The 12,780-nt window shown below is 35.2% G+C and overlaps 1 protein-coding gene across 7 annotated transcripts in view; it reads right to left on the bottom strand.

The window, feature by feature from the left end:
* Positions 1-12,780, bottom strand: part of EDEM3 (ER degradation enhancing alpha-mannosidase like protein 3) — a 70,795-nt gene that overhangs the window by 34,833 nt on the left and 23,182 nt on the right. For all 7 annotated transcript variants that reach the window (XM_072830905.1, XM_072830904.1, XM_072830909.1 and 4 more), the window contains exons 5-7: positions 7,699-7,811; positions 6,519-6,672; positions 1,405-1,539 (exon numbers count right to left, since the gene is read on the bottom strand). In XM_072830905.1, the coding sequence (XP_072687006.1) occupies positions 1,405-1,539; positions 6,519-6,672; positions 7,699-7,811 (402 nt within the window). The remainder of the gene's footprint in view (positions 1-1,404; positions 1,540-6,518; positions 6,673-7,698; positions 7,812-12,780) is intronic.

Here is a 12,780-nt window from a genome sequence, read left to right as displayed (position 1 = left end):
AGTCACTGCCACAATTACTCAACTCTGTTACTTTAGCACAGATGCAGTCACAAACAAAAATAAATAAGCAGGCTGTGTTTCTTTTTTTTTTTTTTTTAAGATTTTATTTATTATTGGTGAGAGACACAGAGAGACACAGGCAGAGGGAGAAGCAGGCTCCATGCAGGGAGCCTGAGGTGGGATTCGATCCCGGGACTCCAGGATCACACCCTGGGCTGAAGGCTGTGCTAAACCGCTGAACCACCCAGGCTGCCCCAGACTGTGTTTCAATAAAACTTTATTCACAAAATAGGCAGTGGCTAGATTTGGCCCCGAGGCTGTTGTTTGCCAACCATGTATTGGATCGATGCTCTGTCAATTGCATCAGGTTGCTTCTTTTACAATAAATTACTATATATTCATAAAGTTAAAAGATCATAATTTTCAAATAGATTTGCCCATAAGTACAAAATAGACCAGTGGAAAGAGTACGGGGTGTGAATTTAGAAAACCATTTAGAAAACTAATTCCAATTCTACTGATTTACCCATAGCTGTGCATCCAATCCTCTTTGAGTCTCACTTTCCTAACCTACAAATGCATCAGTATCTCAGAGTTAAGTAGTTGAAATTACATTAGTGCAAAAGTGGCTATACTTTTCAAAGAAGGGGAAATATGTCAGCAAGTATAGAATAAAAATTAAACCAAACATGATAAATCTGTCCTTGACACTGTGAATATACATACACACAAAGACCATTTGATTTGTTTTCTTCACAGTCCGATCCAATGTCTCTAACAGTAGTATATATTCCCTATTTCTGCTTGCTTTATGTGTCCCATTTGCTGAATTTAAAAAAATTTTCCTAAGTCCTATAACTCAAAAAGAGGGTGTTTTGTGATACTATTGCACAAAATGGCATGCTTAAATATATATATATAAAACTAAAAGTGCGAGACATAGTCTACAACAAAGTTCTTGAGGAATATTAAGTCTTTTGGATAAGAAATAAAATTAACCTCGGGGTAAACAAACTTACAGATATGACTATCAAGTGCAAAAATTTCACTGTTTCAGTGAAGTTTTCAGAAATGCAATAGGCCATCTAGAAGTTTAACAAATAAAACAAAAAGACAGTTTTTCATATAAACATTTCTGGTATCAATATAACATGGCTAAAAAAATCTCCAAAAAATAAACCTAAAAATTTATAGTTTGTGAAAAAATGCAAAGTTGTATTAATATACATCTACCTCACAATGATTTCTAGGTTTTTGACAAAAAAAGTATGGTGAAATCTAGACAAGAGTTCACTAAAATGACAATAATCCTTCAATTGATACTCCTCATACGTGAGCAATGAAAAAAAAGACAAAGTTAGTTATGCCCAATACCCAAGAGATCAAAGACTTTGAAAAGCAAACCTCAAATATTGTTGCTCCTGTGAATCGACTTAAAGCAGCGAACTCAAGGATCAAGGTACCTGCACAAGCTGTACAAGTATCTGTTTCAGTTCCTGTTCGAGCTTCCGGTTTTCTGATACCAAATTTTAAATTAATCTAAATAAAATCAGAAGATTATCAGAAGATTATCATTAACAACTGTGGAAAGATAATGGTTTCTATAAGAGATTATTTTTCAATCAAGATTTTTCATCAAATCAAGCAAATAATTTTTTAAAAAAGATTTTATTTATTTATTCATGAGAGACAGAGAGAGAGGCAGAGACATAGGCAGAGGAAGAGAAGCAGGCTCCACACAGGAGTCGGATGTGGGACTCGATCCCAGAACTCCAGGATCACGCCCTCAGCTGAAGGCAGATGCTCAACCGCTGAGCCATCCAGACATCTCAAATCACGCAAATAATTCATAAAATATTTAAACACTGAAATTTGATGGTCTTTATGACTTTTTTCAATTTAACATCCAGGGAAGTTTATTCTACTACACACATAATATTCATGGGGTAAATAATTTTTCATTTACTTCCTTCCTCAATGAGACCAAAAATCACTACCCATACAAGAATTACATAGAGAAAATATCATCATCTATTACAATTTTATTCTCTAAACAGTTTGAACCAGTTAGTATAAGAATAGGGAACTAGACTAGCTCTAAAAGAAATTAGATTTGAGAATTCGCATAAAACCAGTACTATATTAATCCTTCACAGCAAAAAAACTGATAAAGTTATGGTATGTATTTAAGAAGAAAGTAAAATTTTATTTACAGGTTTAAAAAGTTTTGAAATATAGAGTATATTGCCTTGCTGACAGGCTATCAAATAACACAAAGCAAATTTTTTGAAAGGAATTTTTTTTATAATTCAAAGACAGCAAAATCACACTACATTATAAACCTAGATTAACCAGAACCAAACTGACCACAAACTGATTAAAACTTGGATGGTCAAGACGCCTGGGTGGCTCAGCAGTTGAGAGCCTCCCTTCAGCCCAGAGCGTGATCCTGGAGTCCCAGGATTGAGTCCCACATCAGGCTTCCTGGATGGAGCCTGCTTCTCTCTCTGCCTGTGTGTCTCTGCCTCTCTCTGTGTGCCTCTCATGAATAAATAAATAAAATCTTTAAAAAACAAAAACAAAGACTTGATGGTCTTCTGAAGTCCATATAAAAAACAAAAGAGCAAGCAAATGCCAAGGATCTAGCATAACAAAAACATCAAATATAAATGTTTCCAGATCACTCATCATTTATTGAGAAATCCTCAATAATAAAATATTTACATTAACTGCACTAAGGTAAAGTATAATAAATTTTATAAATATTTGCAATAAGAGCCAACAGTAAAAAATATTTTCTGGTTAGTTCTATTAATTATTACAATCAACTGATTAATAGTTATCTACTACGTGGTGGGTATTAGGTTAAAATACAAAGTAACTGAAAAGATTCTTGTCCTCAGGGAGCTTAAAATTCAGACACAGCAAATAAGACAGATATATATATAAATGGAGATAGTAACTAATAATGGTAAGTCATAAGTGCCAAACGAATGGAAGTGACAACAAAATGCTAAGATCTAAAAATCAGAAGAGGGACGCCTGGGTGGCTCAGTGATTGAGCGTCTGCCTTTGGCTCAGGGAGTGATATTGGAGTTTCCAGTCACACATTGGGCTCCCTCCAGGGAGCCTGCCTCTCCCTCTGCCTATGTCTCTGCCTTTCTCTGTCTTTTATGAATAAATAAATAAAACCTTTTTAAAAAATCAGAAGAAATATCCTGATATTTGGTAAAATATTACTGAATTGGGAGTAGCCAAGAGCTAACAATGGCAAAGTCCAGGGAATAGTCAAGAGTAAGCAAAGGTAAAACAGAAAACTAAAATGGTATCTTTTCTCTTAACAAAAAAAGGGAAATACTTTGTCACTGAAGTTCTGTACATTAAAAATACTTAAGATAGTTGCATATTGCATATTGCATTACAGTCTTTACTGTCCCAAAATGTTCACTACTAAATGATGTAAAAGAACTATTTCTTAATACATCTATATCATATCATTTCACTCTTCTATGCTGAAAATCTGCATTAAACAACTTCCAAATGCAAAATTTCCAGGGGGCACTACTGTTTCTATAAGACAGGAAAAAGGGTTGAGCGCCTTTTTTGCTTATGGAAATCCTCTTGTTGACTTTTGATCTAGAGGCTGGTTAAATAAGTTCCAGTCCTTCTGACTAGATCTCAGAGGATCGGGGTAGAGAGGGCATTGGTAGGAGCATCTGTTAAGTCATGTAGAAGCTAGAAACAAGGAGCTTATTGCCCTTTACTGGAAAGGCTTCATACAAAAAGGTTAAAAGTATAATAAAGGTTTTTGTACTTAGAAGGAATTTGGAACCTGGTTTCTCCCTCCTGGTCCTATGTTCTAGGGAGTCACAAAGTAGTTCTTAAAAAAGAATATTTTTTATTAAAAAATAAATATTATTTATTATTAGAAGTTTAAATTACCTACACTAAATTTACCTACATTACATATTTGCTACACCCATAAGACCCCTAAAATATGTACTATATCAAAATGGAATTCCCATTAACCCTGTTTTATGGATATAATCATCTACCTAATCTTATAAATGAGGTTTTAAATGAAAAAGTGGCAAAGTGTTTTTAATTAACTTTGAGGAAATGGCATCATAAAGTGTGGGCTACTTCTAGGGTTTATATACAGATGTAACAAATGACCATTAACTATTAAAATAGCATTTCTGCCCAGCAAATTCTTGAGTTAAAAACATTAATACTACCAATTATGCATAACCAAGAGCAATTGTACACACTTTCAAGAGCAAAAGCTCATAAGCAAGAAGAAGGCAGGGTAGAAAGACACTTGTTTTGTATATTTAGTCCTCTTCTAAAAAGCAACTTTTAAAATTTTCCTGATACTTCAGAGTATAAGAAAATAATACATTTTCTTTATTTTACTATAAGACTCTTAGTAGCTTTTTAAATTCCTCACCTGTTTCTCATGTTACAGCAAAAGTAAAGAAATGCTAGATTCCCCAAAATTTAGCACCTCCATTTATAACAAAAACTAAAAATATTCACCAAAAGTTACTTAAACATACATCTAGGTTATTTGAAATAACTTTGCTTTTAATATGCTAAGAAAATAAAAAGATTGACAAACAAGCTTAACCACACTGAAAAGCAAAGAAATTCACATTAAAACAAGACTCCATTTTTTCTCATTAAATTGGCTAAAGAATAACAATACACATTGTTGACAATGGTACAAGGACACATATACTTTTATAAAACACAGGTAACTGTAAAAATAGAACCTTTCTGGAGAACAACTGGGCAACAATAAGTACCCAAAGCTTAAAAAGCATTCCGTATTTCTGTGACTTACTATATCCTCTTCTAGTAATTTATCCTATGGAAGAAGAGATCTATACAAAGATGTTCACAGAAGAGCTATTCAAAAATATCAAGAATGAGAAATTTAAATAAAAGATTTAATAACTAGTCTCTTTCACTAAAAAAAAAAGAAAAAGTGTTGGTCACAATCCACTAAATTGGTGGGTAAAGTAATATGCTGTGACCTCCAGTTTGAAAAGCACTGCTCTGTATCATGCTGTTTCTCCAAAGGTTTCTTGATGGGGAAAGTGAATCTTACTTGATTTATATTGGGTGAAAAGTTATTCCAGGTAATAGAGATGGCAGGCCTGACAGCATGGAAATGGAAAAAACAAAAAACAAAGAAAAACATACCTTAGGTGTTTGGGGAAACACTAACAGATTCTTTTGATTGAAATGGAACACTCATTTCATTGGGGTGTGAGGTTCTGAGAGCAAGTCGGAAAGTCTACTGCCAAACCATAATGAATTCTGAAAGTTAAAAGATACTCTGTACAATAGGGAGTCAGTAAAACTTCTGAGGGTAGTTTGATAAAAGTTGTTTTAGTAAGTTTTTTTAAGTCTCTAAAGAATAAACCAGAGAGAAAAGAGTAAGATAGGTATTTACAATAGTTTAAGAATAAAATTATATATTATAATTAGTTGCTTCAACTAGCATACCAGCAGTAAGAAAATAGAAAAATTATCAGAACTTAGTAATGGCTGAGGTATCTAACTTGGACAAGATGGAGAGAGCAATAGTGTTAATAAAGACAATAGCCAAGAAAATTCTTCCCATATTCAATGGTTTCTTTCCCTTTGCTTTAAATATAACATTTTTGGGGGAGGAAAAAACAAACTCTCTCAACTGACTCTGCTGCCACCTCCAACTAAATCTCAAAATAAACAGACCTGTGTTTTCACCTACTTTGAACCCTTCTCTCCTCTCCTCTTTACTCTTCCACATTACATCCTTTAAGGTTCTATTTGCATCTAATTCTCCTATTGTTTTTTATTTCCTTTTTTAAAAAGATTTTCTTTATTTTATTTGAGAGAAAAAGAAAGCATGACTGGGGGAGGGGCAGAGAGAGGGAGAAGCTGACTCCCCACTGAGCTGAGAGCCTGGGGGGAGGGGGGGGGACTTCTTCCTAGGACCTGGGATCAGGACCCTGAGCTAAAGGCAAATGCTTAACCAACTGAAACACTCAGGCTCCCCTCCTATTGTTTTCTAGAAGACCTCCTTTTGAAGCTCTAAGATTTCATAATACCATAGCCTCTACTGTATGGTTCTCCTGAGTCTTTTCCACCACTCTACTTCCTCCTCATGCCCCTGTCCTGTGTTCTCTCCATACCCTCTCTTCTGGAGAGTCAACATTCACTCTGTTTCAAATGTAGTTTCTGCACAAATAATTCTGTGCCCAAATTCTAGTTTGGCATCTGTTTCTTTCTTCTGCAGCATAATCTAAACTGTTACACAGTGACACATAAAAGGCTTAAACTAATCTAAACTCTCATACCACTCAAATGCAGAACTGAAATGTCAATATAAATTATTATATAGCTATGAAGTATTTTTCCTCAGCCTCAAGCAGGTAATGAACAAATGGTTCCAACTACAAAAATTCTTTTTTTTTAAGATGGTAAAGAAAGTATATAAAGACTGCTACGTTTTTCAGATTACTTACTCTTGGATAAGGAAGGCCACTGGTAGTATTGAAAGCTGGTAAAAGTTTGTAACCCAATTGCTTCGCCATTTGGAGAAGTTCATCATTGTACCACTGCATGTACTCGCCTTTTTCTTTCAGCATGATCGCCAGCGAGTGTCCACCCAAAAGACCCCTACAATTACAGAGAGGAAACATTATCCATTTCTTACAGACATTTGAAAGTTACCACCTAAAAAGATATGGCTATCTTGTCACCAACAATTTAGCACACATAAGGGAAGACTTCAGAAAGGACCTTTCTTTTTTTTTTTTTTAACCTAACTCTGGCTACTCATTTTACAGCAAACCACAGCCAGTACAAAAAAGTTTCAGATGTTCTATCTGCTGTAAAGTGTTTGGCATTCTCAAACACCTTAAAATTCCTTAAAATAAAGAAGATACTTAAAAAAAAAAGAAAGTATCCTAGAAATCACTTATTTTAACAACCTGACATTTGATTCTAACAGCTTTTAAATTTAACTTAATTATATCATGCAATCTTTAACTCTCACAGAATATTTAAAAAATCTCCCCAACTCTGTATTAAATAGATTAAAAAACTCTGTGAAAAGCTACATAAATATTTCCTAAATTGAAAAAGACTCTACCTGTTTCACAAAAGGAAATGTATAATAACATAAAAGTAACCATAAAGTATAAAAATTTAATAATGTTGAAACCTGAATTAATAAATCTTGTAATTCGATACTTTTAAATGTTCTGAGAGCATTTCAAGCTGTTTATTAGTTGAGAGGTAATATTATACATTTAATTTCATTTGGCTTGAAGAGATGCTAGTTAAGATTAGCAAACTATGTAAACTAGCGAAAAACCTGAGATACAACTAATATGCAAATGGTCAACCTCTAACCCTTTTTTTTTTTTTTTTTAACAAACACGGGGATTACCTTTGATTTGAGTCTGCAACTACTTCCAAACTCTGCTGCTGTCTGTCTGTCTCTGATACAATGCAAGGTCATCCCCCAGCCTCTGTTTCATAACACCCCAACTTTCATCTTTTAAGCATAAGCAATTTCTTGCTTTATTACCATCAAGAAATAAACAGTATAGCTTAGGCTTCTGTTATTAAAATTACAGCTTTAGTAAAAAAAAAAAAAAAAAAAAAAAAAATCATAGCTTTAGTGTCTTACATACTTACCCAAGAACTCTGATGTTTGTTTCAAAGACTGATACAACTACATCATTATCTAAATTAACATCTCTTAAAACTTTTCTCACTGCATCTTCAAATTCTTTAGTTTTATTTAATACCTAGAAGAAAATTATGAAAATAAAGCTCTTTTCTACCATGTTAAGAAGAAATAGTTAGAATGAGCTACTAAAAGCAAGTTAATACATTAAGACACTAAAAAGTGACAAATATAAAATGTTTCCTTTATATTTACTATAAAAATGTGGTATCTAAAATCCTCCAAAATTAAATGCCTACATTATAAGGAATCTTTATATACTATTTTAGACACATGGAAATCATTAAGAATTTAAAATAATAATCATCAGAACTGATAAGTGGTTTCTTAATCTATAACCCATGGCCTAGAGCTACATGAGATGAGCTCTTTCAGGATTTGGTTTCCAAGTCAAAACAACACAAAAACCATCCTATTCACCAAACATCATTTTAAGGATGCTCTCAAAAAAAATAAAAAAAATAAAAAATAGGATGCTCTCAAAAGAAAGTACAACCTTCAGAGAATGACTGACTGTAAACCACATACCACCTGCCATCTTCACCCATGGATGCGCTGACCCCTAACTAAGGAGGAGTACAATGTTGTGTTCAAGTGCAACCTCTGATTTGAACTCTGGTTCTTTCACTCACTACCTGTATCTCAGTCAAATGACTTCCATCTCTGAGCCTATTCCCTCATCCATAAAAAAAGGAAGTATCTACTCTCATAGGATTGTTTATCATTATTATTATTATTACCATGGGGGTCTAGAATCCTGACTAGGTTAAGAATTCTGTTCCAGGAAGGGGCCAATGCGTTACATAGTTGCGTTGATTTTTCAGTCTAAATCAAGGCTGTATCAGTGAGCCCTCTTGCTCAACTATTGATCCCAACAGTTACAATCAGAAATAGACAAGATGACTTAACTCATGCTCTAACTATAACCCACTGTGCTTATTGCTTATCACACTTTCTTGAGTCACTGACAAGATATTTTGCAGTGACCAGAATATTCCAACTGCCAGACTAGAAAAGCCCTGATATCAATGGAATGATAGACACAGCCTACATGTCACCTTACCTGCCCATGATCATGGGTTGAACACCTGTACCCTTCCTTCCCACCGCCAACCCCCTGCCCCGCCCATGATCACACACTCTCAGCATGTTTTCTTGCATGTATACCCACCTGACATCTCCATCTTGCCCATGGAGAGGTCTATTGTTAGGGCTTGTGCCTGCCATCTTTCCCAGCATCCAGCACCAGAAATAAATCTCTCCCCTTCTCTTTTCCAAGACTTTCCTCTCTCTTGAGTAATGCCACAGGTTTATCTATTCAGTGTTGGCAAACCCAGCCAGGTGCTATGCTTCCAATTTGGCCCCCTCAGGATTCCCAAGGAGGAAGCAGTTGGCCGAGGCAGTGTGGCAGGCCTTACCTGTTTGTTTTCTGAGTTAGCAGTTGTCATAGATTGTTCAGTAACAGCTGCATAATTACATGCTTTTAGACCTCGGATCCACTAAAGGTATTTTTCCTTTACTTGTTTAATCTTTTTGTTTGATAAAATTTTGTAGTGTTTTTTCACTTGATTTCTTTCTCTAAAAATTCTAATTTAGTTATAAAATATTCCATAAGAATATCTAAGGGGCACCTGGGTGGCTCAGCTGTTGAATGTCTGTCTTTGGCTCAGGTCGTGGTCCTGGGATCAAGTCCACATCAGGTTTCCTGGGGCGAAGGGGCCTGCTTCTCCCTCTGCCTGTATCTCTGCCTCTGTCTCTCATGAATAGATGAGTAAAATTTAAAAAAAAAAAAAAAGGGTATCTGACTAAATTTCAAGTAGGGTAAGTCCTGAGTAAAATATACTATGAAGCCTTGCTTTAAACTGACTCCTTTTCCTTGACAATCTCTAAATCCAAGTAAATTCTGCAGCCCTATATCATACTTTTAGAATGAAACACAACTGTTCTACCCCCTACTCACCTACACATACACTTTTTAGTATCATTTTGTTAATCTTATTATTCTTCCTAGTCTATCTCCAGAGAACTATTCCCAAGAATTATACCAATGCTATTTGTTTCAAAGGAGAATAAAGGTAGAAAGAGTTCTCTTTGTCTATAACTAGTTAGAAAACTCATTCCAATTGCTCTATTAGTTATCAGCTCTATTAGTTATCAGCTCCTAGCTGATAACAATGATGAATTCAGGTCTTCCTTTCCCTTATTATTTTTAATTTGTTTCAATATCTCTTTCTACGAATTTCATGGTAATGTAGAATTTTTTTTAAAAAAGATTTTATTTATTTATTCATGAGAGACACAGAGAGAGAGGCAGAGACACAGGCAGAAGGAAAAGCAGGCTCCCTGCAGGGAGCCTAACATGGGGCTCAATCCCAGGAACCTGGGATCGCAACTGAGCCAAAGGCAGATGCTCAACTGCTGAGCCACCCAGGTGCCTTGGCAGTGTAGAATTTAAAAAGAAATTTAAATTTAGTTCTTGGCATCATTACATCAATAAAAACTAGATGGACAGACTTAGGAACAGATTAAATTTAGTATATGTGCTGCCGAAGTGAGCACAAGGAACAGATTAAATTTAAAAATCAAACTATGACAACAGAAATTCTACTTGGTACGACCAAAATAAAAACAATAGAGGTACATGTAGCATCACACATGATAGGTCTATCAATATTTTCAAATAAATCACAAAATAAAAAAGCTCACAAAGTAAAGGCAAAGTAAGTTAGAAATATTAATGTGTATTAATAAAATGTACCAAATAATTCCTTTTAAATGTAGGAAATAGGGGCACTTGGGTGGCTTAGTTGGTTAAGTGTCTGCCTTTGGCTCAGGTCATGATCCTAGGGTCCTGAGATCAAGCCCTGCATGGGGGTCATGATCCTAGGGTCCTGGGATCAAGCCCTGCATGGGGGTCATGATCCTAGGGTCCTGGGATCAAGCCCTGCACGGGGCTCCCTGCTCAATGGGGAGTCTGCCTCTCCCTCTGCCCTTCTCTCCCTGTACTTCCTGCTTGTGCTCTTTGCTCTCTCAAATAATAAAATCTTTTTTAAATAAATAAATAATAAATGTGGGAAAAAATTTTTCTAAACTAATTCTTCTGTTTAGATTAAAACGAAAATTTTAAAATAGTAATAAAAATTCAAAATGAATGTTTATGTTTCAAAGCTATGATGACATGTAAGAAGTTACTTAGGTTATTCCTACTTGAAAAGAGGAATTAAATTTAAATTAAATTTAAATTTAAAATTTAAGGAGTTTATAAAGTATCTTTTTTTTTTTAGATGTAAGGCTTTATCAGCCTTTCTTAACTCTTGAGGATAAATTCAACAAATAGGAATTACTTATCTGAATCTGAACCAAAGATTAATAAGAAGTAGTACCTCATAGTTAACAGGAAACTTAGATACCTAGTCTAGCCCTTCTGAGGTGAAAACAGGAGCCCAGAAAAGTTATTTAAAATTAAATCATTTATTTAATTAATTTATTTAAAAGTTATTTAATTTGGCCAAAATCACACATACCAGTTTATCAGATCACTTATTACTACCTGCCACAAGGAGCCAGAACTCAAGTTTCTACCACACATTACGAAGAGTATGGTCTGCTAACCAGCAATAGCAGCACCACCAAGTGGCAGCTTATTAGAAACACAGATTCTTGAACCCTACCTTCTTCAGTCTATTGGATCAGAATCTGTATATTAAAGCAAGATCCCTGGGTACTTATAGTACATTGAAGTTTTAAAAGCACTGCATCATTATACAGTATTTCTCAAACTTAGTGTACATCATAATCATCTGGAAGCTTGTTTAAAAACAGACTGCTGGGCCTCACTCCCAGACTTTTTGATTTAGTATGTCTGGGATGAAGTGCTAGAATTTTGCATTTCTAACAAGATGTCAGGTGTCGCTGCTGCTGCTGTTGCCCTGGGATCGTATTTTGCAGATCAGTGTCAAAGTATACAACTGGTATAACATGAAAGATAGAATTTTTGTAATAATTAATGGCTACTCAATTAGAAGCCAACAGATTTCTAAATTAGGAAAATTATGTAGCCTGAAACCACCTTTATCCCTTCATTTCTGATAAGATTTTTTAAAGCATATGGTATCTGAGATCCATGTTCAAGAAAATCAACTAAGGGCTTACAGAGAGATGACAGGGAATTTTCTATATGGAAGGATAAAGCAAAGCTGACAAAATGAAGAACAAACTTAAGTTCACCTGTGGTCTTTCCTAACACATAGCTACTGCTCTTTAATTACTCCCCATGTCAAGGTAGACCTGACAAGTATAACCCAGCTACAGTTACAAACAAATAACACCACATAGCTTATCCTAGGGTGGAAATTTGTACCTCCCAGGATACCTTTGTCTTTTATAATATGCAGAGGAAGCCCTATTATAGCAGAACACCAAGGACCACGAAACCAAAAATAGGGCATATATATATTATCTCATTCTCATAGTCATGGTAATATAGTCACAAATTCCTTTAATCTCTGAAAAATAAAGTCACAACTTTTGAAACTCTGACCCAGCTTTAAAAAGTTACAAACAGGGGATTCCTGGGTGGCTCAGCGGTTTAGCGCCTGCCTTTGGCCCAGGGCGGGATCCTGGAGTCCCGGGATCGAGTCCCACGTCGGGCTCCCGGCATGGAGCCTGCTTCTCCCTCCTCCTGTGTCTCTGCCTCTCTCTCTCTTTCTCTCTCTATCATAAATAAATAAATAAATCTTAAAAAAAAAAAAAAAAGTTATAAATAACCAAAGTCTCCAAAACAAAAAGGTCTTGTCAACCGAGGCTGCATTTTATAAACAAAGAGATGCTTTAGAGGCATAAATAATAATGCCCAGCCCCACTCCAGAATAATTAAATCAAGAGTAACTTGGGAGAGGGGGTATTTTTAAAAACATCATAGGCAATCCTCCTAAGGTGCTGGTATAGAAGGAAGGAGGGAGAAAATGGATGTGAAAGGGAGGCGAAGGGAACAGGAAAGGAAAGGAAAAAGAAAATGTTCGGGGGGGGGG

The sequence above is a fragment of the Canis lupus genome, chromosome 6, assembly GCF_048164855.1.
Source record: "Canis lupus baileyi chromosome 6, mCanLup2.hap1, whole genome shotgun sequence".
Lineage (NCBI taxonomy): Eukaryota > Metazoa > Chordata > Mammalia > Carnivora > Canidae > Canis > Canis lupus.
Note: the sequence above shows the minus strand (reverse complement) of the source record. Positions and strands in the feature narration are given on the sequence as shown.